The sequence below is a fragment of the Vulpes lagopus genome, chromosome 14, assembly GCF_018345385.1.
Source record: "Vulpes lagopus strain Blue_001 chromosome 14, ASM1834538v1, whole genome shotgun sequence".
Classification (NCBI taxonomy): Eukaryota; Metazoa; Chordata; class Mammalia; order Carnivora; family Canidae; genus Vulpes; species Vulpes lagopus.
The window spans coordinates 18,607,147-18,633,750 of record NC_054837.1 but is presented as its reverse complement, the minus strand read 5'-3'; the positions used below and the strand labels follow the sequence as shown (position 1 = coordinate 18,633,750).

The 26,604-nt window shown below is 47.6% G+C and overlaps 1 protein-coding gene across 3 annotated transcripts in view; it reads left to right on the top strand.

The window, feature by feature from the left end:
• The window catches only part of SSH1 (slingshot protein phosphatase 1), a 60,245-nt gene that overhangs the window by 13,780 nt on the left and 19,861 nt on the right, over positions 1 to 26,604 (top strand). For 2 of the 3 annotated variants that reach the window (XM_041729207.1, XM_041729208.1), the window contains exons 3-8: positions 13,453 to 13,556; positions 17,394 to 17,458; positions 17,762 to 17,883; positions 21,158 to 21,226; positions 22,494 to 22,559; positions 25,811 to 26,005. In XM_041729207.1, the coding sequence (XP_041585141.1) occupies positions 13,453 to 13,556; positions 17,394 to 17,458; positions 17,762 to 17,883; positions 21,158 to 21,226; positions 22,494 to 22,559; positions 25,811 to 26,005 (621 nt within the window). Of the gene's footprint in view, positions 1 to 13,452; positions 13,557 to 17,393; positions 17,459 to 17,662; positions 17,884 to 21,157; positions 21,227 to 22,493; positions 22,560 to 25,810; positions 26,006 to 26,604 lie in introns of those variants that run through there. The other variant, XM_041729209.1, reaches the window with a different exon arrangement.

Here is a 26,604-nt window from a genome sequence, read left to right as displayed (position 1 = left end):
TGTTTGGCAAGAGTTCTTGAGGTGTGTTTCCCCATCTAGGCCTAGCCGAAATTCCCACAAGGTGGGATGTGGTTTGGAGAGGGCCAGGCCAGCTGCCACCTCTGGATATCACTTGTCATTTCCCATATGTCCAAGCCCATCTGTCCTGTGCCTGGTCTGTTGCAGGTGGAAGTTTGGGAGTGGCTCTTTAGGTTGGGGTTGAGGCCATTGAACCATGAAGCAGGAGGGCTCCCTAAGGAGCCGGCTCTAGGCCTCGGGCACCCTTGTGCCAATCCCGTCTCGTAGGGTGGGAGGGAGAAGTGTCTCTTGTGAGGCAGCCTGGTAATGGAGGCAGCTTTTTTTATTTTATTTTATTTTATTTTTATTTTTTTAAGATTTTATTTATTCATGAGACACACACACACACACACACACACAGAGAGAGAGAGAGAGAGAGAGAGAGAGAGAGAGAGAGAGGCAGAGACACAGGCAGAGGGAAAAGCAGGCTCCATGCAGGGAGCCCAACGTGGGACTCAGTCCTGGGTCTCCAGGATCAGGCCCTGGGCTGAAGGCGGCACTAAACCACTGAGCTACCCGGGCTGCCCTGGAGGCAGCTTTTGAATTATTTGCTTTATTTATCAATTCAACCAACATATAGATATTTGGTGTGTATATATTGGGTTCTGTGATGAAGGCTGGATGTTCTTTGTTAAATAAAAAAAAAAAGTCCTCACCCACCATAGGCAATATGTGTATGCTGTGTCTGCCATAGTTTTGTCCAAAGGGGATTTGAAGCACCTTATAAAATTCTTAGAAAACAAATATAATTTAAAATTAATGAGAAAAGTGGGACATAGGGAAAGTAGAGGAAAATAAGATGAAGCCAGGAAAGGATTCATCTGTGAAATGCACAGCGTATCCTTGGTACAGTTAGCAGACCGTGGCACCAGATGTGACTTTGAGCTTCCTAGTAGTCAAAACAAAGAGAGAAACAAGATCAGCTGTGTGATTCCTGCTATTCCTTAAAATACTACCAGGTCAGTTCCTCTGAAGAACTCTTCCTGATGGACACTTCTGGGTGTTCATAAGAAGACCTACTGTGGTTGGGTGGATAAGCAGGTTATCTTGGATTTAGCCCTGAGGCCTACAGAGGGAGCTGATGTTACGGGGCCGGCCCACCAATTAACCTGGGTATTTGTGGTCTGGAGAGGTGAGGTCAGCGGCAATACTCAGTGCCAAAGCTGCTGGCCGCCCCAAACATTGAAAACAGGATGCTGAGTCACATCCTGCAGGCCTGTAGCATCCTGACTTCATGTGCCCTTCACAATGGGAGGCTCGCATGGGCAGGTTGGCCTCCTGCTGCTGTTTCAGAAGTATGGTCTCAAGCAGGAAAACGCTAAAATTAGGTTTTACATGGGTCAGGGCTGTGTGTGCACGAAGCCCTCAAACTCTGGAGTACACAGAGACCAGGAGGAGCCAGCAGAGCAGTTTCCCATCATTCGCTACTGCCTCATGCACAAAGCAAGGCTATCTCCATCCCGGGAAATGCAGAGAGGGAAAAGCATTCTAAGGCTGTTAGAGATCTCCAACTGGTGAGGGTAAAAAAGTCTCCAAAAGATTGAAGAGGAAAGCTGTGAAGTAGGCCAGTGGCAATGACTGATAAAGTAGTCTGAAAAGTTTTTATCATCTGCTAATAAAAGTTACAAGTAGTGTTTTCCCAAAATCCAACCAACTGGACATTGTCCCCAAAATTTTTTAGATTTTGAAACAATATAAAACTTACAGGAAAGTTTATAAAATGTAGAGCAAAGATAGCACAAAACTTTTTTCTGAACCATTTGAGAGTCAAGTTGCCTATCGTCACCCTTTTGCATACAGGCAAAGACCTACAAAGCAGACCATTGGCCCTTGACCCTGACTCATTACCACCATCCCACCCTCAAGGTCTGCCATTTGACTCAATAACCTCCTTTGTAATAGAAGGGTCCAGTTCAGGATTGCATGTTGCTTGTAGGTGTCCTGTATCTCCTTCATTCTAGCGCATTTCCCCCATCTTTCTTCAAGTCTAATGAACGGGATACTTTTGCAGGGGATAGGCCTATCATTTTGTAGAATGTCTCTCAGTTTAGCTTTGCGTGGTATTCTCTGGAGATTAGATTTGGGTGGTGTATCTTTGGCAAGAATAGCACAGAAGCAATACTGTGTATTTCTTGAGTCTCACTGGGTGGCACATGATTTCATTTTGTCCAGTTTCTGGTGACGTTCACTCTGGCATCATGGTGAGTTTTGTGTGGCTTTTTTTACTATATGATTATTCTTTTCCACTTTATCGTTCAGAGGTATTTCTTGAGGGCGATACTTAGAAATGATGTTAATCCCATCCCCCACGTTTATTTATATCTGTAGAGACTCATGTTTGTCTGTTTTACTCCATGGTTTATAATCCATTGGTTGTATCGTTGACTTCAAAGTCTCCGACTTGGTCACTAGGGTCACATTCAAGCTGGCTTCTGTGACCCCTGACATGTCCCTGCCATCCTTCAGCACAGCCTTGCTTTCAGACACCAGATGTTCCAGACCTCAGCTCGTACTTTCTGTGCCCCATGCCTGGAATCAGTCTTTTGTTCAAGGGGCCCTGATTCCGTATAGTGGAGAATGGAATTTAGAAGGTGTGCTTATCACTGTGGGAGTGTTCCCCCACTCCAGCCCTCTTAGTGGGCAGAATTAGGAAATATATGTATATATGTGCACATGTGCACATACACAGCTGCATCTCTAGTTTCTAAATAATTTTGGGAACCATGGGTTTGGACTGCTACGTTCCTCTGATCCAACATCTCATGGTTCCTTCTCATTTTCTCTCCCTATGTATTTGTAGCTCCCTTCTCTGACCATCAGAAACGTATTTCCAAATTGTCCCTAATACATTTGCTCGTTTGATGGGTCTCCCTGGCTCTAACCAGCTTCCCGTCTCTGCAACCACCTCTCCTCTGCTTAGATACCATTCTAGTTCTTCTCACCACACCCCTCCCCGACTCAGATACCTGCCTGGCTCTATCCTCCAAATGGTTTTGGGTCTGAATTACTGGAGAAGAGAAGTCAGCATTTTTAATGATGCTTTTCTGAGGTCTAGTACGTCAGAGTCCTACTCTTGCACTTTGGGCCATGTGAGCATGAGCAAGCAACTCAACCTCTCTGAGGCTCTGTTTCCCTCAGAGATAGACACCAAGAACTAGGTTAGTTAATACATATAAATTGCTTAGCATGACAGTCAGCAAAGATGTTCACTGTTAGCATTACACTCATTGAGTGCACACTGCCTTTTGGGCCCTCGGAAATCCCCAGATGGAGAAGTCCTCATCCTAGTTGTCAAGACACTCATGGTGAGGTGGAGAACTCAGTTGTGTTGTTCAATGCCCTTGGTTGCCCAGAGGACCTGACCACCAGGTGACGGTATCTCTACTTAGAGCCTTTACGTGGTGAGTCTTAGGTGGCTAGTGCATCCTGTGGGTGGTGAGCACTCTGTGCCCCAGGTGCTCAGAGATTACCAAGGAGAGTTAGTCATGTGGTGCTTTGAGACTGAAAAGGAAGCCAGCTCGGTGAGTTTGTGAGTATTTACTTAGAATCTACTGTATGTCAGGTGAGGAAGGAGCTTTAGAAAATTACATGTGTTCTGGCCCTGTAGTCCCCCTGTGAAGTTCAGATACACTGACGTGAGGATAACTGCACCATAAGTTATTAGTAAGTATGTCTGGAAACATAGGTAGGGAACCAGGGGTCTCGGGTTCCTATCACTTCTTAGGTATATGACCTTGGACAATTGACTTAAGCTCTAAGCCCCAGCTTCCTTACCTGCAAGAAGAGAGAAGGTGCTATCAGATGTTAAAAAGGAAGAGCCACAGCTGGCAGCTGGGGAGGCAAGGGAGGGCTTCCCAGAGAAGGTGTGAACGCTGGCAGGTGGGCGCGAGGTGGGGAGGCAGACGGGAGAGAAAGAAGGCAGTGAGCTGAGGCCAGGGTAGAAGATTTGATGAAGACGACCGCACAGAGAGAAAGCAGAGAACATGTGGAGTATGGGAGGAACCGTGTACAAGCTAGTACGAGGAAGGTTTTTATTATAAATCACTTTTTCTGATTTTTTTATGAGCTCCTTGAGGTCAGAGAGCGTCAGCTGAATGAAACTGAGGTTAGCAACATATAATGGCTGATTGTAGCTACCAGAGAAAGCTAGCAGAAGCAGGTTGGACTCTACACATAATGTGTCGCTGAAAGTTCTGGAGCCGGGAATGACGTCACAGGAGCTGTGGTTAGGACCTGTACGGTGGATTAGAGGCCAGAGGTCCCTGCCCTGACTCTCAGCAGGCGGAGAGCTCTTGAACCTGTGCCGACTCCACTAGAGCTGCTTGCCGCTTGCAGCTCATTAAACTTGAATTGCATTAGAATGAATAAAATGACAAATTCAGTTAATCAGTCACACTCACCACACTGTAAGTGTTCAGGAGGCGCCTGTGGCTGGTGGCTCCTCTCTGGGACAGTGCAGGTAGAGAGTGTGTCCCACTCTGTTGCAGGGACGTTCTGAGAACCCAGCATAGAGCCAGGCGTGCAGCAGGGGCCCAGGGGTGAGGTGGGTGTTTTGTGGCTCCCCGGGACAAGCAGGGCCCGAGCTAGAGTGATGACTGAGGGACCGGGGAGGAAGGGACCACTGGTAAGTTTAGGACTCAGCACCCAGTGAATGTGGGATGGGGCTGCATACCAAAAAGAAAAGGCGAAGGGCCTGGGACCATTGAGATTATCTGTCCTTGGAATTTTTGCGTTGTTTCAAAAACATTTCCTCCATGTGCCTGTTATTTCTGGCTGGCTATGTTGTCTTTGCTGCCACTGCATTTCCAGCACAATGCAGCCTTTGTGGCTTCTGCCCTCCTAAGGGGGCTTGGATCCTGGTATCCCAGATGTTCAGAGGAAGATAGCACTAGTAGGAGCTTCTAAGGGCAAGGGGGCCTGAGGGCTCTTGGGCGGGGCAAGGATGTGGGGCATGAAGGAAGCATCTGAAGGTTTGGAGAGTCAACTCCAGGCCCATCATTTGCAGTCTTTCGTATACAGGGCGGGGGCAAAATCCTGCTTCTGCGAACTTTCTGGCATATTCCTGGTAGGAGCTGCTTGCTCCTACCCGTTGATATGAAGGAGAGTTGTGTAGCTGGCTTCGGAGAATGTCTCTTACAGTTTGAAATACTTATGGACATTCCTTCTCTGTGAGAAAAGCCTACGCCTTCTAGCCAAACAATACATGCCCCAGCAGCAGAGACATTTGTACCGAGCCCTGCCAGCATTTCTTGCCTGTGACCCCGTTCCCTAAGTAGAATGCCCTGCAGAGCTGGAATTTCCCTGTCCTCAGCATTATGAGTGTAGGAGAGCATTTGGAGAGCTCTGGCCGGTAGGTGCTCAGATGGGTTACTTGTTTCCCTGTGCTCTGAAGAATGGTATTTGGGACAAGGCCGTGCCAGGGGCACTGTGAGGCATAAGTGAAGAAGGACAGGGCCTTGGCACAACTCTGGGGTCTTGGTGACTTTTGAACATGAGTTCAAAAGGACTTGAGGGAGAGCAAATAGCAAGTCTTCCATCTTTCCGTCTTCATACTCTGCTTTGCTGGGAGTGGAGTCTGAATCCATGCAGACCCCCACCAATAGGGGTTTTGAGGCAGAGCTATATCCACCCAGCTTTGCCCACCGTTTCTGGTGCCACAGGTTAGGCCGTCGTGCCCTCTGACCCAGGCATCCTGCAGCAGGGGTGCCAAACGTGGAGCTTCTCGGTCCAGTTCTACCGCTTTGTAGACATGTGACCGTAGACAAGTCATCCCCCTTCTCCGTCTTGATTCCTTCAGAAGAATGAAATTGTAAGAATTAAGTGAAAAAAAAATGGAGGGGCAAGCTCTCTGAAAACTGTAGAGCACCATTCAGGTTAAAGGTATCATTAATATTTTATCTATTTGTTTAAAACCACATTCATTGAGTACTATTGGCGTACTAAGCATTTGGGTGCTGATAACTTATGTTGATGGGGTGATGGCTCAACTTTAGGCCCAAGGTTAGGTTCTTAACTTTGCATATTCTGAAACTTGAATGTTATTAGTATACTTAGGGATGGTCAAGTTCTGAGAAACCAACTTATGCTAACTAAACTTACACGGAACTGACTTGTAAACCAGAACAGACGTTTATGAATTCACAGTGGGGCCTTTTACAACAGAGACCAAATCTTCTCTGTTCGTTATGGGGTATGTCTAACATAACTCCCTACTCTCCTGCTCCCCACTCCCCTCTTCTGCGTTCACTGATCCTTGCCCAGCTTGGTGTTGTTTTTTCCAGAAAGATCTTGGAAACCCAGGCTGTGCTGGGTGCCCATCCCCCGTGTATATGCATTTGTGCATATGGGCATGCGTGTGCAGCGCCCTATATAACCCTCTTCTGTGGAACCTGCTGCATCACATTACAGTTATTATCCTACATCTGTCTGACCCCCTGGAATGTTATGTCGCTCCAAGGCAGGAGCCATGTCTTTTATTTCCTCATTCCCAGGACTTAGCACTGACCAGCAAATATTTGTTCATCTAAATGGAATTATTATTATTATTTTTTAAGATTTTACTTATTCATGAGAGACAGAGAGAGAGAGAGAGAGAGAGAGGCAGAGACACAGGCAGAGGGAGAAGCAGGCTCCATGCAAAGAGCCCGATATGGGACTAGATGGGGCTCCAGGATCATGCCCTGAGCCCAAGGCAGGTGCTAAACTGCTGAGCCACCTAGGGATCCCCCATCTAAATGGAATTAATGGAAACTCCCCTCTGGAGCATTCATTGGCTTTTCTGTGGTGACAACTTTACATTCGTTGCTTCCCTCCCCCCGCCTAGTTGTCATCACATTTGCTAGACAAACCACAGTCCCCTCAGCCGTCACTGTGCAGGGCTGAGTGAATCGAGAGTTGATTTCCCCATAGAAGTAGTTCAGTTCATTTCAGACAGTCCTGTCAGTTTGGGATTCTTTTCGGAGCCTAATGCTTTGGGCTTCGATTCTCTGATTTTGAATGAGATGGAGCATTAGAAATACTAAAATCATTTCATTTAGTAACTTTCTGTTTTCTCATCTGTAAGATGAGAATGATGACGTCTACTCAGCCTACCTGGAAGAGTTTCATGAAGATCAAGTGCCTGACGTTAGCCAGAATGCTTTGTCCACAGCAGAGCCTGTCCCAGGGCTGATGTGTCAGTTTTGTTACTGTCATTTCGTATCATAATGTGGGGCTGCCTTTCAGTGGTCAGGACCCTGTGACTGAAAGTGTTTGGTAGAAGATGGGCCCGTTTATATGCTAACCTGTTTGGCTGCTTCAAGGAGCGTATTATTTTTTGACCCAGCAAGATCTTCCCTCATTGCACCGAATTGTGTCTACTCTTTCTGAGAGGGCCCTGCATTTTTATTGGTGTTATTTTTCACCAGCAGAAGACATTGATTGCATCCCTACTGTAACCATACTGTGTGACATCCGTGTCAGAAGCCAGTTTTCTGTGTCTTCTGTTATGAAGTTCAGGGGTTCTAACTGCATCAGGAGCAAAGCTTCCAGAACTTCTTAAAAAGCAGATGCCTGGACTTACTGCAGATGTTTTGCATTAGAATCGGCCGAGGCCGGACCTGGGCATGACTGTGTTTTAGAAGTATTATTTGTTTTTCAGATGTATAGCCAGAGTTGGGAATCGGGCAGTAGTATATTATTCTGTGGTATGGTGTTTCTAAACCTCACATTTCCGTTTTTCAAGGAATTGTGTTTCTGAGTGACTTAGCACACACCCAAGCCACCCAAACATAGACCCATTCCTTAAAGCGGTTGATTATTTTTACCTTTATCGACACTTGGGCAGGCTTGGCTTCACATGGTACTCCTCTGCCTGCAGATATTTGGCTGTTGAAGATGAACAGAACCCTGTAAGTGAATATCAGAACAAATGTGTGGTAGCACATAAATGAGAGCCCAGGAATAGGGATTCCCAGTCCACTGCCTTTTATTTTCTTAAAGCCCAGTATGCCCCAGAACCACTAAAGGAGTTGGGTAAAATAAGGTTGTCCCTAGAGACTGTGTTTCAGGAGTTTGACCGGCTTCCTTCATTTGTCATTTGGAAAAAATGAAACCTGGCCTACAGAGCTGTGGGAGCTGGACACCACGGTGTAGCTGCGTACCTGGCACAGTCTTCTGCCACATGGCAGGCACTCCGCAGATGACAGTGCTGTTGATAGGAAGCCTGCCCAGAAGCTTGACCAGCATGGCTGTGCTGCCCACAGAACTCCTCCAGATTCCCATTTAGTACACAAGGACCAGATATCATGTCCCGCCCCACGGCTTGTGGTGGAGGCAGTGGGCAGGGTGATTGCGGTGGTGGTCCCCCTAGGCCTCCTGCCCGTCCCCAGGGCTGGTGGGAGAGCTCTGATGCCAAGTCTTCTGGAGTCCTGTTTCCCTGAATCATGTCTGCTGTTCTTCCTTCGCATGAAGCTTTCATCTGCTGGGGAAAAAGGGGCTGCGGACCCTATTCTGACTTCTCAGTGACATTTGCTTTAGCGTAAGCAAAGCAGCCACCCTGCAGTTAGCCACGGGGGCAGGCAGGGACAGAGGTGACATCAGGGTAATGGCTCTGATTCTCATTCGGGACTCATAGGGACGATGGGCACTCTAGGGCTTACGAAGCTGGGTGTGGACCAGAGACATTTGGGTCTAGTCCCAACTTGTAAAGATTATTATTATGCTCCTGGGCAAGCTGTAGTTTCCTCCACTGCAGAATAATTGTAGTATGTGTCCCACTTAATCCTCTTGTGAGGATTAATTTATCCTTTAGAAGCTGGGAGAAGCTTCCAGATGAGGCCTCGCCAGGAGTCTGTGCAGTGTTCCCTCCTTCACCAAGTATTCCAAACCCACCAGTTAGATGCTTTCCCCTTCCTTCTTCCGAACACCAGCAGGTCTCCTTCCTTTGGGTGCTTATTTCCATTCTGCCTTGCATGTGGCTATTTGTGGCTTTAATTTCTTTCATGGGCCAAAAGAAGCGCTGAAAACATAGTGCCCACTGGCTTCTGCTCTGCGGGTTTCAGGGTCTTGTGCCAAACTCTTGGGGACCGGGACCTGCTTTACCTTTGCAGCCAGCCCTGGCCGGCACCCCGAGCCTGTGGTTCTCAGAGTCCCTCCTGTGTGTGCACCTGCAGTTCCCTCTACCTGGATTCTCCCCCCACTTTGCCTCCTCAGGCAGTGATTAGCATGACTGAAGAATTTTCAGGATGCAAAATGCTTTGACGACTTGGGCTAACTGTGGCAGCTGCCCACGTACACCGTAGGGTGAATGGGTGGCGATTTGACAGAAATAGGAGTCCTTCAGTCTGTCAATTTCAACCAGAATGGGGTCCTCACTGCTTCGGGACTTGTTCTTTGGTGGCCAGCTGTTTTCCCTCACAATTTTCTACACACCCTGGTGCTTGTTCCTAAGGCCTGCAAAAAGCCGTAGGAGTAAAGTGATTAGAGGAACTTCAGCTGTTTTGCTCCCTCTGAATGGCCCTCTTTCATCTGGATATGCAGGGACAAGGGCCTTTTTAAACCCAAATATCAGGGGAAGACAAGAGTCCCACAAGGGCCATTCGCTCTCTGGGTGGGAACATCATCCGGAGCTGAGGATTCCTGCCTGCCTGCCTGCCTGCCTGCCTGTCTGCCAGAGGACTCAGGCCCCTTCCTTCCCTTTGATCGTTCTCCGGAGGGAGTGCGAAGCAGGAGCTTAGGAGCAGTTAAAGATGTGAAGCCAGCTGTCATGAACCTGTTTTATTTCACTGACTTCTGCGTCTCCCTTCAGCCGGCTCACAACTTGCACTCTTCAGAGGTTTCCAGCCCAAATTAGTACGTATCCCCACCTGATCTCTCTCTTCCTACCACGTATCGATTTCTGGATGACACTGGCTGATTATGCTTGGAGGGCTGGGGTGTTTTGAGGAGCATCGTTGGAGGTTTTCATCTGTCCTTAGTGCCGGTAGAAAACCCTAATCTTTTGTCCTCTCCCGAACTGGGCGGTGACCAGTGTCTGAGAACATATTTGTATTGCAGAGATAAAAGCATTGGGGCGGGGGCAGGGAGGGCCCAGGCTGAACTTGTTTTTACTCTCCTAGCAAGATTTTTCTTAAAGCACTGGAGGAAAACAGTTCAGTTTTATTTGTCTAGGTCTAACTTTTCTGGAACTTCAGTCACACACTTTTTAAAGACACAAGCATTTTGGGAGAGAAGGCTGGTTTTTCTTTAGCGGGGAGGTGTGGTTTGTGGGTCTGTATTTCCTTGCTCCAAGAACCTAGTAGAGTGAGTGTGCCATCCCCAAAATTGACTCTTTTTTTCTTTTTAAAGATTTTATTTATTTGAGAGAGAATGATCGGAGCTGGGGCAGGGTGGGTGGGGGAAGCAGAGGGGAAGGGAGAAGCAGACTCCCTGCTGAGCAGGGAGCCCGATGTGGGGGGTTCATCCTAGGACCCTGGGATCATGACCTGAGCCAAAGGCACACACTTAACCAACCAACTGAGCCACCCAGGTGCTCCCCCCCCAAAATGGATTTCTTAAAGGACATCCCCATGGCAGTACCCCAAGACTGGCAAATCACGGTACCATGCTTTGCTGTGTTAGAAACCAGGCACAGAGAACCCTCATGGAGCCTTGGCAGCAGGGGTTAGGGGGTACTGGAGGGGAAACGGTGTTCTCCTCAGCCACCCAGAAGGTGTGTGAGGCTCAAGGCCTAGAGTGAGCTCAGAGTATCTACATTTTGTTTTCATAAATCCTGTGACTGCCCATGTTTCACAGCCTCTTGGCCCCATATGCGGTTACTCTCATGCTGTATCTGCTTACTGCCTCCCCAGACGCAGGGCGGGCTCACAAGCCTGGGGCAGATAATGTGCTTTGTGGGCTTCCCTGTAGCTCTTTACAGTAAACGCTTGTGCCTGATTGCCCTGAGGGCAGAGGCAGTGTTCCAGGGCGCAGTCCACATGGGCCCTGACTTCATGTGTAGATGGGGGACTCTCATTCTTTATCAGTCACAGGAACACAGAGGAGAAACTGGCCTTGTAAGCAATCACGGGGTAAAACCAGCCTATTCTTTTTTGCATTGTTCTCTTTTTTTTTTTTCCCCAAAGGAAATGTAAGGGAAACCAAGGGGAATTTTTGCCCATGATTTTCAAGGCAAAGGTCACTGTTAATGGCTGGCTGTTTCCAGAGTGTTCAGGCTTCTGGTCAATAGGGATTTTTTTTTTTCCTTTTCCCTTTTTTTTTGTGGGGAGAGAGGACAGTGAAGGAGAGAATCTTTTTTTTTTTCTTTTTTTTTTTTGAAGGAGAGAATCTTAAGCAGGCTCCACGCCCAGCATGGAGCCAACACAAGGCTTCATCTTGTGATCCTGAGATCACGACCTAAGCCAAAATCAAGAGTCAGATGCTTGACCTGACTGAGCCACCCAGGTGTCCCCTCAGTATTTTTTTTTCTTTTTCTTTTTTTTTTCAGTATTTTTTTTTTAAGATTTTATTTTTAAGTAATCTCTACGCCCAGCATGAGGTTTGAACTCAAAACCCTGAGATCAAGAGTCACAGGCTTCTACTAGCTGAGCCAGCTGGGCACCCCCTTTTTCAGTACCTATAGTCCTGGGCTTCCCAGCTCTTAAAACTGGCAACACAAACATAAAGCAGGTAGAGTGGAGAGGATGGTTTGGCAGCATGGTTGGGGTTACTAAGTGAAGAAAAGCTGTACGGATATAAAGGATTGGTAAATGAAATCTATAAAACTGTCAGTAACTCAGAGGCCCAAATAAGAGAGGCAGCCTTTTCAGCCTTACCATTGGGTATTTGAGAAGCATCACTATTGTTGGCATGAGGATTCAACCAGCAGAAGTCACAGATTTTATTGTGGACTTCATATACAAGATCACTGTTTTTCTGATTCCAGGAGCTGCTGAGTTCAATGTGGTGAGTTTTCTCAGCACCTAGAATTGCATGTGAGACTTAACAGAGGTTTTTATTCCAAGGGTTAGAACATTTAACTGCTAATGTTAGACATTGGGGGAGAAGGTGATGTTGCTTTTTTTATATTTACAGAAACTGACCCTGTATTTCCGTCAGGAATCAATTTTGCTTTCTGTTAAATGCACACAAAAAGTGCTGCTTTTTCTTGGAGATTTTTCCCTTCAAATCATTAATATGTGAATTGGTGGCTCGAGATTTAATGAGTTTTACAGTTCCCTTTATTGTGAACTGTGATCTTTCACAAAATTAGTAGAACTAAAATGCTTTTTCATTATAATGTAGAGTATATATCTTCCCTTACTCTGAAAATCAAAAAGATGATCCTTTTAACAAGCTAATATTTGCTCAGTATAGAAAATTTGGAAGATACCAAGAAGCAGAAAGAAGATAATCATAGGTGGTCCAGCCCTTCACCAAAGAACACTGTTAACAGTTTTAGTGCATTTAATGGGTGATTCTCAGCATTAACATTATTTTTGAATAATTGGTCATAACTAGTAGCTACATACAGCCTGTCAGTTTATATAGTCTTGATTTTTGTGTAAGCTAAAGATTTTTTTGATAGCCAAATCATGAAATTTTTGAAACTTACATTGTAACTTCTTGTGTTATATATTGAATGTAAATGTTATTTTATTGCTAGTTTAAAATAACAAAAACTGAAAAGTTCATTCTGCTGAGAAATTCATGGTGTCAACTGGAGGGTTTTTTTTTTTTTAAGATTTTATTTATTTATTTATTCATGAGAGACACACACAGAGAGGCAGAGACACAGGCAGAGAGAGAAGCAGGCTCCATGCTGCGAGCCCGATGTGAGGCTCAATCCTGGGACTCCAGGATCATGCCCGGGAGTCGAAGGCGGATGCACTTAACTGCTGAGCCACCCAGGCATCCGTTATAACTGGAGGTTTTTTATTGGAGTAGTGACATGGTAACCTTGACCAAGTTAAATCACCAGGTCCGGCTTTTGTTAAGATGCAAACAAATAGTGAAAGTATAACTTCCTCTTCTTAATATTCCATCAAGGAAAGGAACTGAGATCGCTGAAGTTGTAAGTCAGGGAGTCATAAAGATCCCACAGCAAGAACGTGAAAAATTCGTAAAATTCAGAGAGTTGCTCTCTATTTTCGGAAGATGTGTAACAGGGAGATCCTGTACAGTATCCTGCAGGAAGGGGCTCCAACCTTGCAAGAGCCCAAAGAACCTTGGGTGTTTTAGCCGAAGCATGAGTTCATCACAGACTCTCCGGCAGGAAGCTCATAGCAAAGATGCGGGAAGAGTGCAGTGGGAAATGATCCTAAAAGCTGTTTTGTCCCATGTGCATTGTCCACACTAAAGCTTTTCCTCTGCTGTGTGTCTTCACCCCTTTTCCTCTCTGAATCCCAGACTGACTGTGTTTGGTTTTATTCTTCCCAGCTTAAGTGAGAGCTTTTTCATGGTGAAAGGAGCAGCCCTCTTCTTACAGCAGGGAAACAGCCCTCAAAGCCAGCGAAGTCTTCAGCATCCCCACAAGCATGCAGGTAAATTGAGGTTCTTACCGTAGAACTTCTTTTCTGTGCAACGAGGAACCTTCCATTACTGGTAGTAAACAATTTGCTGACTCAAGGCCAGAGAAAATAGTGGAACACAGGCTTATCATGCCTGGTGCAAAGTAGAAGCTCTTTTCTAGAGCAGGTAAGTCATACATGTTTTCCAGCTAGCACTGAGAAGTAGTGCTCTTGGACTGTGTGGTCTATGGAAGAAGTAAGGCAGTCAGCAGTGTTCTGTTTGGATGTAAAGATTTCTCACTCACAGTTCATCAGTTAACTGCAGATTTTAAGTTATGGTATGATTTTTTTTTTTTTTTTTTAAACAAATGCACCAGAACATGTGATAGCCAGATGTTGTCCCCTTGAAAATAACCACCCTTGGGATGCCATGTACTTTCCCTAAGGACTCTGGTCATTTCTCTGAGCATTTGGAAAACTCTCATTTGGAGAATTTCTTTACAAGTCTTTGTCAGGGATTGGGGTGGGAAGTCTTTATTATTTAACGATGGATTTGTGTTTTGGAAGTAGAAGTGATAAAGTGGAGATCAGACCTACTTTGGGTCCATTTAGGTCCAACCACACATAAATAAGAAATGTCTCTATAGTAAAAGAGACTGGTTTTCTTAGGTGACTTGACTCTGAAACCAAAGGCAATTTGAAAAGAGCAACCAGAAGACATCCCATACAAGCGAATCTTTATAATAGGTCTGTAGCCTCTGCAGGCACTTCTTGGATGAGCAGCGCCTCTCTCATTGTGATCCGGAGAGGCCTCTGGCCCTTAGAACAACAGCAGGTGAAAGCAGCCAGCAGTCGGGGCCAGCTTTCTTGTCACTGTGATCATGTTGTCTCACCTCAAGTCATTTAGCCTCATTTTGGATCTGAGTGCCTTGGTTAGAATTTCGTGTCTTACAGTTTACAGCGAACACCAGGGATCAGTCAGTATTTTTACATACGAATCAGGGATCAAGATTTAAGTTTGTTTTCGGCTCAGAAAACAATTCTGCATAGGGAGGCAGTGGAGTGTGGGGCAAGAATATGTGTTTTGGAGCAAGACAGACCTGGCTTCTGATCCCAGTCCTATACTTTACCGAGCAGTCACAGTTGACTTCTGAGCCTCAGTTGCCCAATCCTCACAATAGGCATCAAATAGCAGTACCTCAGGACAGAATTTAAAGTGTATGCATGTAGAGGCACCTGGTGGATCAGCTGGTTAAACGTCCAACTCCTGATCTCAGCTCATGTCTTGATCTCAGGGTTATGAGTTCAAGCCCCATGTTGGGCTCCATGCTGGGTTTGGAGCCTACTTAAAAAAAAAAAAACAAACAAACAAAACTGTGCACAGAACCTGTTTACCTCCTCATGGGTGCTCTGTGTAAGGGACCTCTGATTATTACTACAATGATTTCGAGTACAGTAGTACTACAAACAGAACCTTCTTTCTTGAATCTCTAATGGTTCTGTCCTGTCAGGAATTTAACCATTGTTTGTGTCTTAACACAGCAAAGTGAATGCTCCAGCTTTGTTCACCCTTTGTATTCAGTGTCTCCATCCTCTGATTCAAACAGTGTTTTCATAGTGTGTGGAGCTTGGGGAAGTGAGTGCAAAGCCATGTAAAAATCATAAGTCAGGCTGGTTTGTGCATCTCTGGAACATATCAGAGAGTAAGAAGAAAGCTGTAGGCCTCGTGGCTCTTCTGCCCCTGAGGACTGGAATAGCTGATGAGCTCAGAAAAGCGGAGGGGAAAAAAAAAAAGCAGAGGGATGGTATGGTGACTGTCCCAGGCTCTCAGGAAACGATCCTAGGGCAGGCACAGACTGGACTTTATGTCAATTCCTGTTTTTCTAGAATCACTGTCAAGAGCCCTGGATGGCCCACAGTCCCGGTAGTAATCCTGCAGAGCTGAGTACAAGTGAGGGTTAATTCTGCCCATGCAGAAATCATTCAGGTCATTTCAACCAGTCTCCAATCTGAGACTCTTGCTAGGGCCTCTCCTTCGGGCTTCTAGTCTCTGCTCTTTTCTCAAGTGCTGAGTGAACACTTCAACATATAGAGGCGGTGTGTGGATGCCAGACCGCAGTCGGGAGTTATGTCAGTCAGCAATTCCACATCTCCACAAGCAGTCCCACTGAAAGGAGCCTATCTGTGTGAAAATGTCCCTTTCATTGGCACTCAGCAGACAAAGGGGCTTCTTTTTGCTTTCATCTGTGTGCTTCTGTGACTCAGAGTGGATGGTGGTGGGGTGCAGGCGAGCCCAGACCCAGCTGAGGTAATTGCGTGCTGTTGGGTAGAGGCAGGGGAACGAGGAACTCCTTGTCTTCCTGAAATGTGAACCGTCACCTGCCAAGTATTCCTTAGGGAAAGCAGTGGCAATGAGGGGTGTCTTGCACCATGCTGTCATGGAGAGAACAAGACGAGAGGGGCAAGCTTCCAACACCCTGGGTCCTCTTGGAGGCAAGAGGTACAATTTGGACATCGTATATCAACCTGACCTAAAATTTAAAAGATGCTTTTGAGGGCAGCCCCAGTGGCTCAGCGGTTTAGCACCACCTTCAGCCCAGGGCGTGATCCTAGTGACCCAGGATCGAGTCCTGCGTTGGGCTCCCTGCATGGAGCCTGCTTCTCCCTCTGCCTGTGTCTCTGCCTCTCTCTCTCTCTCTGTCTCTCATGCATAAATAAATAAATAAATAAATAAATAAATAAATAAAAGATGGTTTTGCAAAAGGAATGAATACAGTATATTGATCCTTCCAGGATTCCAGTTGGGACCTATAGGATAACGTGTTTTTTGTGTTTTTGTTTTTTTTTTTTTAAGATTTTATTTAATCATGAGAGACAAGAGAAGCAGAGACAGGCAGAGGGAGAAGCAGGCTCCATGCAGAGAGCCTGGTGTGGGACTTGATCCTGGGACCCCAGTATCATTCCCTGAGTTGAAGACAGACCCTTAAATGCTGAGCCACCCAGGCATCCCAGGATAACGTTTTTTAAAGATAATTCTGTTCCTTCCTTATAAAGTAATAATGCTTTATAGAATTCAGTTGTAGACTGATGTGTATATAAACTGCTGTGAAAAGAGGTGAAAGCCTTAGGCATGGGCAGCTACTAGTAGCCTTCATAACATTTTATGACCTCTGAAATTGCTTGGATGATCATCAGTGGGCTAGTGGGCAGAAAAAATGAACATAATGATCAGAAGGAGGCCCAAGACAAGAGCCCAGATGTGTAAGCACTTGGTGGTGGACATGTAGGCCTGGGCCCCAGTCATGTCACCTGCCATCCCCCAGTCCCTGGACTTCACAGAGTAGGCAAATGCCACAAAGACTCAGCAGCACAAGGACCAGACGGTGTGGTCAGGCACAGAGGTCTTGCTGTGGATGTTGATCATAGTGGTTGTCAAGGGAGCCAAGTTCTGAGGCACATGAGTGGGGGATGGGGCAGAATGAGAGAGAGAAAGAGAATTTTAAGCAGACACCATGCTGAGCACAGAGCCCCAGATGGGGCTCAATCCCCCCACCCTGAGATTATGACCCTAGCCGAAATCAAGAGTCTGATGCCCCACCAGCTGAGCCACCCAGGCACCCCACATCTTAGGCTATAAAAGCAACTTCTAAAAATGTGGCCACCAACTAGATCTCCCCATCCTCAGGCAACATTTAGGAGTGAAGTAACAGAAATGGAGCCTCTTAGTCTCTGATGGTTGTCTTGTGGTGGAACTGGAGGGATTTTGACTGAGGTCTTCACCCAGACCCTTACCGTCAGCCAAGATCTTGCAGGTTTCTGCCTAGAAGGTGTGTGGGTGATCTTTTCAAACTTTCTTCATTGGTCCAACAGGTGACTTGCCTCAACATCTTCAAGTAATGATCAACCTTCTGCGATGTGAAGATCGGATCAGGCTGGTAAGAAGAGATGAGAGTGGCAAGTTTTTCTAGGTGTCCGTGTTGGTCTATGCTAGGTTGAGAGCTTCATTCTCTGGATTTTACCTGTTCACCCATTTGACCAACTTTGGTCTCCTCAGAGCCAAGCACTGTCCCTTGTTCATGGATATAAACCAGACGTGGCTCCTCCTCTTAAGAATCTCATCTTAATTCCTGAACTCACAGGGGGAAAGATAGAAAACAAAAGTCCTTGATGTTGGTTTGGTGCCAGAAGGGGCCATCACCTGGAAAGGCAGCCCAGTGAGAGCGTCTTTGCCTGTCTAGGCTGTGCGCTTGGAGAGCGCCTGGGCGGAGCGGGTGCGGTACATGGTGGTGGTGGACAGCAGCGGGCGCCAGGACACGGAGGAGAGTATCTTGCTGGGCGTCGACTTTTCCAGTAAGGAAAGGTGAGTCTGGTGGGGTGGTGCTTCCCTTCTGCGGCGGGGACATGGGCTGATGCTGAAGAAAGTTTTCCGTGGTTCAGTATCTGTGGGAGATGGTGGTAGAATGGGTCGGGGTCAGTGGTGGGGGTGGCCAGGCATGCAGAACAGAACAGTACAATGCACCCTTGTAGCTCTTGCATGCCTGGTGCTGTGTAGATCCAGTCTCTACTCTCAGCTCAGGGTCTACTGAGAGGATAGACAAATTACACTGAGCTTAGAGGTTTACCACTGGGTTGCTATGGCGGGGCGGGGGGTGGGGAGCCATAGAAGAGAGTACCTTGGCCAGGAGGGCTTCCTGAAGGAAGTGACAGTGACAGGTGAACACCTAAGGACAAGCAGAAGCCAGTCACGTAAAGCAGGGACAGGCCCATGTAGAAGTATGTGGTTGATAGGCATCGTATCAAGCGCCTTAATCCGGTATCACTATCCCAAATAGATTCCCAAGTATTTGTTGACAGGTGCTTGGTCAGATGCTTGAAGAGAGGTTTGGAATTTCCCAATAACTGGAGTTCAAGTCAGTTATATCATAGACCCTATTATGTGTGTGAAATGAGGGTGAACGGCTCTTCTTACCTCTAGAGTAAACGAATGTGCGTGAGATCATTGCAGACCCTGGATTAAGTTAGGCTCCCTTTATTTATCATCTTTATTAAGTTAGGCTCCTCCACTGAGGAAAGTGTGTGCTTTCTCTTATGTATGCGGCAATGGGCCAGGAACACAAAGAGGCAGCCATATGCAGTTGTCCACCTCCGAGATCCTCTAAGCTGAGCGAGGAAGGAGCCATGATCAGATGGTGGGGCAGCGGGCTTGGTGATGGGGAGATGCTCAGGGGGTTGTGGAAGCTCAGGAGTTGGGTGGGCTCGGATGGAGCAAGCCAGAGGCCTTCTGCAGCATGTGGTGGCTAACCATGTCTTATAGGGCAAGTGGGCAGCAGGGACGGGGCAGGAGGTACATTAGAAGGTGTCGTGGGCAGAATTGATGGCAGGAAAGGAAAAGTCACCACTGGTGGAGCACCAGGCACTTTTATTTGTCCTTGGCTGAAAAACAAAGTCCTGGTCCTTAGGGAAGCTTTTGATCTGCTGAAAGCATGATAGGCTTGTTTTTTTAAATTCCTGACATAAGATTTTGCTTTTTTTATTTAAAAAAAAAAAAAAATGAAGGGAGGGATGAGTCTTGCCCACAGCAGGCACTTGCAGGGGTTCCGGCAAGAGGACAGGCAGGTGCCGAGTTAGAAGGGAGGACGCTGGGACAGTGACTGGCCCTGTGGGCTCACAGCTTCTCTTCCAGAGCTGCCCATCTGCACACGGAGCCTAGGGAGACCCGAGCAGTCACCCCCAGGTTCCATCTCGTGTCATTCCTTGGGATTTGGGAGCACTCGGAGTGCCGTGAGCCTGTATAGCTGTGCTGCCTTTGCTGGTACCTTGCAGTCTGTGAAGGACTTTCATGGCATGCCTCGGGCCAGGGCTTTCTCCTGCTTAGCCCTTGAGTCCCCATGCCCGCCCAGCTGGCTCCTCTGTTGCTCCTGTTTCAGTTTTCCTCGGAAACTTTCTTCTCCCATAGGCACTGCTACCCACTTTATCCTTCAAGGTCATTCTTCCTCTGAAAGACCCCATTTCCCTGACTGGGTATCCCTGTTTCCCCTACATGTAAGCACACATGCCCTCCTTCACTGTAGAAATTTTGCTGCAGTCATGATGGGACTACTAGAAACTCACAAAATGGCAGGTAAGGGAACATTAGGGAATTTGCTGAGTTTTTGAGTCAGGTCATGCATGGTCCCTGTTCATGCTCTTTTGACTGCAGGTTGGGAGCCTGAGTGGCAGTCCTCCACTTAGCCCCACACACGCAGTGCTCTCTAGGCTCATCCCCATCTCCCATCTCTGCAGTTAGTGGAGGCCAGTTGAGATGCCACCCTTGTTTAATATACAGTTCATCTCTGCCTGCCCTGGAAGGGCCAGTCTGGTGCTCCTTGTAGCTACCTATTCTATCTTCTTTCCTCATTACTAGTCCCTGGTGTGGGCAGTGCTAAAAGGGGATGAGTCTTCCAGTCCCAGCCACATGTTCCCAGTGAGCCCTCTGCCCTGGGCTTTCAGCATGTTGGTTTTGAGCTGTGAAGGGGCCCCCTGCTCGCCCTCCCGGGCACTGACATAGCCAAGTAGCTCCAGAGCTCTGCAGGTCCCAGCATTAATTTTATCTTGCAGCTGTACAAAGGAAATATAATTAGCCCATCGAGAATGGGTAGGAGTGTACGGGTAGGGCCAGAGAATTGGCCTAACACAAAAGACTTAGTCTAATTTGACCTGAAGGCCTTGCAGCTCCCTTCCCCACAGACAGAGTAGCAGAGGGTAGAAAGAATCCTGCATGGTCGTCAGTGCTCTGGAGGAAGGGGGGGGTCTGTGAGCTCAGGGCCCCCTGTCTGCAGTCCTAGGCGTCACATTACTCCCTGGGGTGTTGCTAAGTGGTAGTAGAGGTGTACATTCAAGATCCCTGGAGGCTGTAGGATCCTGCCTTGGCAGTCACAGTAGTCTCTCAGAGCAGACTCTTAAATGCCAGGAGAATTTTCATAATAATCTGAGTAACCCTCTGATAAAGTCCCTTTCTGTCCCTCCATGTTTTTCAGTGGAGCCTATCTCCAAAGTCATTAAGTATCATTTCACTGTTAGTGTGAGCAAAATAAAAGCAGATTAAGCTAGTTTTTACAATGCAGCTGTACAAAAGGTACAGCAGCAGAGGCCTAGAAATGAACTCTAGCAGTGATGTTGGCACGCTCCCCACCCTCGCCACCCTAGGACAAGAGGCCTGGTTGGCTGCCACCTTTCGCCTGTTTCCCTTGGAGTGCATATGGCCCTGTGCCAGGAGTGTGCCAGCCATCGGTGGCTACACCCCCTGCTGCAGTGTGGGCATGTAGTCAGCCTCTTGCTCCCTGCCCCCTGAGAGCCACAGCTGAGACCTGGTGTTTACGGAGCTTCATTCATACTTTGGTAGGGTCAGAGTCTGTGACCATCCCCAGGTAGAAGTTGTTGGTGACTGCCTCTGGTCGGTCCATCGCAGGCTCATGTCTCTTAGAATTTAGTGGCAAGTGGTCCCTACACAGCTTCTCCCAGATACATACCCAGCAGCCTGTCCCAGGTCAGGGGGTAGTTCTCTTCTGCAAGCTGGACAGGCTGGTTAAAGACAGGGAAGAGGGTGCACAAGTGGGTGGACCCTGACTGGGCTACTTGTCTTTCCTCCTGAACAGTAAAAGCTGCACCATTGGGATGGTTCTCCGGCTGTGGAGCGACACAATAATCCACCTCGATGGAGATGGGTAAGGAGATCTCTGTAAAAGATTCTTCCACTATAGACTTTGAAACCCAAGTTGGTCTGAGCACCATTGGAGAATGATTAGGAGCAGAGTCACATGTGTGACTCGCGTATTACAGCAGGAGAAACAGTATTCCCTCCAGTGAGCCACACAAGAACAGGGCTATTTGGGACACTGTACAAGGGAGTTTGGGTCGTGAAGTATCAGTGGATGTGTGTTTGCAGGAGATGTGCTGCTGTGCAAAGTTTAAGAACAGCAGGCAGCTGACATTCACTCATTTACCTTGATGTGTTAAATGAGTGTTCAGTACGTGCCCTCCCTGGGGAGCTGGTCACTGCAAGTTCACAGTCGGGAAGGACATAGCGGGACCTCACAGCCACGGGGGTGCAGGGAGAGGCAGACAATGGCAACACGTCAGGGGCCTCTCTGGGGGCTGCAGAGGAAGAACCCTTCCATTGGGCCTGGGCAGGTAAACGAGACGAAGAGCCATCTGGGTTCCACATACATTTGCTTCCAGGAGAAATACATGGGTTCTGCCCTGAGTGGAAGGAGCTTAATACAAGTTGTCTCTCCACTGAGATGCAAGTTATGTTGCCTCATAGATAGAATTGGAGGAGAGAAATTAAAATGTGATTTTTATTTTTTTGAAGAGATAGGGTTATGGTTATATTTTTTCCTTCTTCAGATTTTGCCAACCGTGACTATATTTCCTATGCAGTTACAAGAATAGTGGGTGGGATTTGTGGGGCAAGAAGTAGCGAGAGAGCTGGGATGGTCTCAGGAACGTGAACAAGATGGTGTCAAATAATGGTGTTGCCTTTGCCAGGGTCTGTGTTTTTGATAGACTTGAATAGCTGGATTAAAAACAAGTCTTTGGAGCGCCTGAGTGGCTCAGATGATTAAGCATCTGCCTTCGGCTCAGGTCATGATCCCAGGGTCCTGAGATCGAGTCCCACATCAGGCTTCCTGCTCAGTGGGGAGCCTGCTTCTCCCTCTCCCTCTGCCCCTCCCCCTTGTGCGCATGTGCAGGCTCTCTCGAATAAATAAAATGAATACATAAAAATAAAATCTTTTTTAAAAATAAAAACAAATCTTCCAGATTTGAGAACACTTCTTTTCCCTTTCTTCCTTGTTCCGTGCAGCAGGCCTGTATTCCCTTCTCAGAAAGCATGAGCCACCCTTGTCCTGAGGGTGTCCTTGGTGGGCCTGCCCTGTCATCTCATGGTGGTGTGGTTGCAGGGGCTGCTATCTCATTTGTTTTTCATCTCAGGGGATTCAGTGTCAGCACAGCAGGACGGATGCACGTCTTCAAGCCTGTATCCGTGCAGGCCATGTGGTAAGTGTGCTTTTAGGGACTTTTATCACCTTAGAAATACTTTTCTAGCTGCCAGCATGAACTGAAAAAACCCCTTCAACTTTGAAGCTCTTTTAGGTGCATTTATTTTTGTGTATGTGGCAAAAGACACATAACATACCGTGTACTGTGTTAACCATTTTATAAATGTGCAATTCAGTGTACCTCCATGATGAGCAAACATCACTATCCATTTCTAGAACTTTCTTGTCATCCCATTAAACACTAAGTCCGCACACCCCCAGCCCTCCCCTCCCAGGCCAGGCCCTGGTTAACCTCTGTTCTCTGTTCTGTCTCTATGAGTTTGTCTACCCCAGATCCCTCATATAGGGGGAATCATATGCAATGTACCTTTCTGTGTCTGACTGGTGTCACAAATCGCAGTGTTTTCAAGGTTTGTTCATATCGTACCTTGTAGCAGAATTCTTTCTGAGGCTGAGTGTTATTCCAGTCTGTGGTCATAGACTGTTATGTAGCCTGTCATCTGTTGGTGGACATTTGGGTTATTTCCACCTCTTGGCTCTTGTGCTTGGGGCTGCTGTGAATATGGGTGAACGAAGTGTCTGTTGGAGCCTCTGCTTTCAGTTCTTTTTTTTTTTTTTAAGATTTTTAATTTATTTATTCATGAGAGACACACACAGAGAGGCAGAGACACAGGCAGAGGAAGAAGCAGGCTCCATGCAGGGAGCCTGATGTGGGACTCGATCCTGGGACTCTAGGATCATGCCCTGAGCCAAAGGCAGACGCTGAACCGCTGAGCCACCCAGGGATCTCCCTGCTTTCAATTCTTTTGTGCATGTATCTAGAAGTGGAATTTCTAGAGCATACGGTTAATCATATGTTTAATTTTTTGAGGAACTGAAACTGTTTTCCGCACGCCAGACTCTCGTGCCATTTCGCGTCCCACCAGCCGTGCACAAGAGTTCCAGTTTCTCCATGTCCTCACCAGTGCCTGCCAGTTACTTAGTTTTCATTATAGCCCTCTTATTTTTTTTTTTTATTATTATTTTTTATTTATGATAGTCACAGAGAGAGAGAGAGAGGCAGAGACAAAGGCGGAGGAAGAAGCAGGTTCCATGCACCGGGAGCCCGATGTGGGATTCGATCCCGAGTCTCCAGGATCGCGCCCTGAGCCAAAGGCAGGCGCCAAACCGCTGCGCCACCCAGGGATCCCCATTATAGCCCTCTTAATGGGGTGTGAAGTGGTATCACTGCAGTTTTGATCTGGATTTCCCCAACTGATTAATACTGGGCATCTCTTTACGTGTTTATTGGCCATTTGTACATCACCTTTGGAGAAAAGTCTACTCAGTTCCTTCAGCCAGTTTCTAATTTTTTTTCATTGTTGAAGTGCATTGTTCTTATGTATCTACGGTTCCCGTTGTCCAAACTCGATGCCAGTGTGAATTTGGTATTCTTTATACTTGGCTCGTGCTCAGTTTGTGCCATGATTGGAATGCCCCACGAATGCCCCCTCTGCCAGGCACTGGGCATCTGAGAAGGCATACAACAGATATGATTCCTGTGCTCGTGGGGGGAGGTGGCCGTAACCCACGCCGAGTGGCGTGTTGTACCAGAGAGCACAGGGAGCATGTTCTCACAGGTGCCTTGCTACGGGATGCGGGGTACAGGGCCTGTGTGTGTGTGGGGTGGGGGGGCTCCTGCACACTCTGCTTTGGGGATGAGGTAGCCACGAGTCATATAGGTCAGGTGCTTCTCCAAACCTGGCACACACACCTGAGAGCCTTCCTCCTCCTTGAACTGCCACACTAAGTACTCCTGTAGTGAACACAACACGACAGTCTCTCTCTCTCTTTCTCTCCAGTAATCTGGAAGAGGCTCAGGGGAAAGCTGGTGGTGTATGATGAGAAGGGTTCTACCCAGTGTTTCATGCACTTTGTTCTCTGAAATGGCGAGACTCAGGCAGAATTCTCCCCTGGGCCATAAGTCAGTACGGCACTGCATTTTGACCTCGTCTGTCACTCTGCACTGCCCTCAGTTCAGGCTCCTTCTGGGAAAAGATCACAAAATCAGAATTCTCGTGATGTCCCAGAGGTTTCCTGTGCCCCTGGATCATTTCTTACCTCTTTCTCTACAGGCAAATAGAAACTAGGCCCACACATTTTCCAAACCTTCAGGAGCAACACTAAATTTAGTAAATACGCAGCTCAAGCCTGTTCCCCCAAGCAGGGTAGCGCTAGGACAGCTGTGCGGCGGACGGCAGTGGTTTTCATACCGCTGGTGAGCCCTTCAGGCCCAAGGACTCTAGCTCCCTCCAGGGCTTCCCATTCCACCTTTCATCCATGCATGGGTCACCCCATTCACTGAGAAAGTTTTGTAAAAAAACAAGTTTTTATTTAAAAGAAAGAAAAACTAAATTTTTGTAAAAGAAAAAAAAAAAGATGACTAAGCTGAGCATTACCATACACATTTTCCATGTTGTTCTTTCTGCCTCATGCTTCCTTCCCAAACCTCTTGTACATCTTGTTTCTCTATTAATGTGAATTCCTAGCACTTATTTCCCTAAGAGATGTAAGCTTCAGAGCTGTTAGAACAGTGATGGGAAAAGGTCATAAGAAGTAAGTTATTCAGGGACAACTGGGTGGCTCAGCAGTTGAGCGCCTGCCTTCGGCTCAGGGCGTGATCCTGGAGTCCTTGGATCGTGTCCCACATTGGGCTCTCTGCATAGAGCCTGCTTCTCCCTCTGCCTGTGTCTCTGCCATTCTCTCTCTCTCTTTGTGTCTCTTATGAATAAATAAATTAAGAAAAATAAGTTATTCAGAACGCAGTAAAGCGTGTCTGCCACAAGTTAGACTCTTTCCTCCCACTCGCTGGGCTTGGCAGTGGTTCCTGTGTTCAAGGTACCCACAGCCTCACAAGTCAGTCTGAATTCTTGGGAGTTCATTGATGGAGTGCGAAGTGACACGTGAGCCAGCCTGGGTGGGAGGGTTATGAAGTTTGTTCTGTGTCCTTGTTGTGAATGGTGACGGCTATCCTGTCCACCCTCGGGCTTGAAGCACATGTGTCAGAGACTAGCTCTGTGACCTGGCAGCCTGGAGGTTTTGGGCCGCCTTGTATTCCCCACCTTACCTTATACACACAGCAACTCCCAACTCCTATAGTGAGTCCTTGAGGGATCACCCTGCCCCGTTCTCCACTCCCCCGTGTTGAGGTAAAAGCCTAGCACTCTCTTTGCCTCCCCAGGTCTGATCCTGTCCCCGTCCTTACCCTAGGTCTGCCCTGCAGGTCCTTCACAAGGCCTGTGAAGTGGCTCGGAGACACAACTACTTCCCTGGGGGCGTGGCTCTCATCTGGGCTGCCTACTACGAAAGCTGCATCAGCTCCGATCAGAGCTGCATCAACGAGTGGAACGCCATGCAGGACCTGGAGTCCACACGGCCTGACTCCCCGGCCCTGTTTGTGGACAAGTAAGTGCAGTGCTGCCTCGCCTTCACCCTTGCCCACCCCTGTGCTGGGCCAGTCCCTAAGTCGCATGAAGTCACACTTCCCTGTAGCTCTTGATTGAGGGTTGCCTGCCCAGGACCAGCATTCCAAGCAGGGACTCCTAACCTGCTGCCCACGGATAATGTTTAGCTTAGAGAAGAATCCGTGACTGCCACCCCACTTGTGAAGCTAGAGACATATTTGGGGGTGCGTGCATCTCTGGGGAGCAGCTCCACAATGCCCATCAGCTTCTCAAAGGAAAGTGGGACCCACGTGTGTCACCGGCTCTTGGGCAGTGTTCTGGGATCTAGCCCTTCCTCTCCACGTGGCCAGAGACTTAATTCCCAAAGCCTTTTCCTCTGTTCTTAGGAGTATTATACATCCCTCATCCTGGGATCCCCAAACACGACTGCCTCAATGCTGGCCAAAGGCAGCCTGCCTGAGAGGCTGCAACAGTGAATCACGTGGCTTATGTCGTGTGGCCACCGGCAGAGCTCATGCAGCCTGAGGCTGCATAAGTGAAAGTCTAGGTCCAGAAAAAGAAAATGGCTCTCTGCTTCTATCTTGGTCAGGATCCTCCTCC